This window comes from Aplysia californica, unplaced genomic scaffold (assembly GCF_000002075.1).
Source record: "Aplysia californica isolate F4 #8 unplaced genomic scaffold, AplCal3.0 scaffold00407, whole genome shotgun sequence".
Taxonomy (NCBI): domain Eukaryota; kingdom Metazoa; phylum Mollusca; class Gastropoda; order Aplysiida; family Aplysiidae; genus Aplysia; species Aplysia californica.
In genome coordinates, this window is record NW_004797677.1 from 3,095 (window position 1) to 5,608 (window position 2,514).

The 2,514-nt window shown below is 45.4% G+C and overlaps 1 protein-coding gene across 1 annotated transcript in view; it reads left to right on the top strand.

Moving 5' to 3' along the window:
- Positions 1-2,514, top strand: part of LOC101860429 (D-glucuronyl C5-epimerase B) — a gene marked incomplete at its 5' end in the record, with an annotated part of 6,760 nt that overhangs the window by 1,121 nt on the left and 3,125 nt on the right. Inside the window, 2 exon segments of the mRNA XM_005104166.3 lie at positions 33-324; positions 2,291-2,462. Of these exon segments, the coding sequence (XP_005104223.2) occupies positions 33-324; positions 2,291-2,462 (464 nt within the window).

The window sequence follows — 2,514 nt, forward strand, 5'->3', positions numbered from 1 at the left end:
ATAAAAGTTTTTTTTTTAAAAATCTCCCTCAGGCTTGAGACACTCCGCGGAGAGCGTGGCGCAGATGAGAATGACGTCCTCACCTTCCACAACCGAGGCACGAACTCCATCGCCTCAGACCAACAGCCGCCGCTACAGCCGGGCGACCGGGACCAGGCCCAGGCGGATCACTGGCAGCAGCAGCAGTTTCAGCAACAGCAGCTTCAGCAGCAGCTGGACTACCATGAGATCGACTGCAACATCAACAACGAGAGAACCATCAAGTGCAGGAAGGAAGGCCCCGAGGTCTACGTGCCCTTCTCGTTTGTCAAGAAGTACTTTGAGGTGAGAGTTATGACCGACCTTGGGTGATGGTGTCGTTAGGTAGCCTTGTTACTTACTGTTTCTTGGGGGGTTCTTTTGGTAAGTGTTTTACAGCGCTCGCCACGGCATTAGGTTATATGAGCGCGCGGGACACATTATATTTTCAGTTGGTAAGGAATTTTGAATTTTACCCGGGGGGCGGCCGAAGTCTACTCTTATTGATTTTAGACCACCAAGGAATCTTTAACGTGCGCAACTTGCTCACGGGACCTCCGAGATTTTTCGCCCTTGTCCAAGAAGGCCAGGTGTAGATATTTCCTCTACCACAAGATCAGGGGTGTGGCTGAAAGACAGCAGTAAGAAGGAGCTAAGGTGTAGCAGAAGAAAGGCTGCAGAAAGGGTCAGGGGCCCAGAGGAGGGGGTAAAGGCGGTGAGGGGGTGAGGGCAGAAAGTGGAAACGAAAGCAGACGACAGAGCATTGCTAGAGAGCAGGAAAGGAGGTGAAAGGAGACAATTTTAGTGGAGACAATTTTTCCGTCGCTACCCTGGATTCCAAACCTGGACCTTTGAATCAGAGGCAAACACCTTAACCCCTAGGGCACGAGAGCCCCCTGTTACTTACTTACTCTCTCCCTATATCCCGAGGTCTACGTGGTGATCTCGTTTGTCAAGAAGTACTTTGACGTGAGATTATGACCTACCTTTGGTGCTGGTGTCAGTCAGTAGGTAGCCTAGTCGCTAGCTTAGAAGTTACAGAGTTCTAGCTGACATTTTTTGGCCATTTTGAGTTACAAAAACCGTGAGGTCAGAAACCAAATGTTCTATCTGCTCTTTATCAAAGTTGTAAGATTATACGGGGACGAGATCAGATATTCAAAGAATTACATTCGAAAAAGCTTGACATTTAGTGAAACTCAAGATTATTTTTTTCCGTCAAATCTTTCAAAATTAGATACTGAGCAGATTAAACTTTGTAATTCTAGGATAGTGTAGATCTTGTGGTTGGGCTACCGGACCCGTTATCCTGAAATTACAGGTTCGACGTTTCGAGCCTCCGCTCAGTCCGACGTTGTGTCCTTGGGAAAGGCACTTAACAGGAATATCCCATTTGGCTCTGTCCTTTTGGAGATTGACATTAAACTCGGAGGTCCCGCATTTTAAAAATAACCTAATAGTGTTGAAAGGGACGTTAAGCCTATACCATTTCACCGTTCCATTTTCAGTCTCGGGTATACCCGTATCACAGTTTACGGGCACAAAGGAAAAACAAGAGACGTCAGTCAATGTTTGAGCTAATTTTGAGTTGCGACGTGGCTTGGAAAGAGTTATCGCAGCAGTAGCTCTTCTGCCCCGTCTTATTTTCAACGGCTAACACCTGGAGACTCGTCCAATACCCAGGCTTGGAAAATAAGCTATTCTGTGGAAATAGGCTAACTGTCAAGAATTTTCACGTTTGTGGTTATCTCAAGATGCCGACATGTGACTTCCCTCGTTTTCCCTTGTGCCGTTTAGTTTTGATGTTGTTGTTCTTTTCCCTCAGAAGTTGCCACCTCTATTGGCGTGATTCTGCGTTATTGTTTTTACTAAGTGTTTTCCTTCGCAATGCGGTTGGTTCAATCCAAAAAAACTTTTTTTTAAAAATCACTAAATGACCATCATTGTGCTGATGGTCATATTCTCTTTACTCAAACAAAAATACTTAAAAATTAAGCAGAAAAGAATACTGACCTAAACTTTAAAAATACGCATTAAAAATTGTGAGGCATCGTGATGAAATCAGGCGCTCGTCAAAATACGTAAGAAGATCGAAGACACGGGCCTTTTTCTGCCAGTTTTTGCAATTTTTATCGAATATTTCTTTCTTTGGCGGAACGCCTCTTATGTCTTTATAACAACATATTATTATGTGAATTTTATTTCAAAATGTCGATTAAAGACACGAAATATGTTATATTATGTTGTGCTGTTATGTGTGTGTGTTGTCCAGGTGTACGGGGATGTCGTGAGCACTGACGGATACGAGCGGTTGGAGTTCCACCACGCCAACTCCATCGTGCACCCGCCCCGCGCCACCTACACGCCCAGCGCCATGTTCATGGCCTTTGACCACTACAACGTGGAGAACAGAGAGAGGGTCAAGTGTATCACGGCCTCCGAGGGTGAGTTTGTTAGAGAGGGAGAGAGAGATAGGGGAGAGAGAGAGAGAGAGAG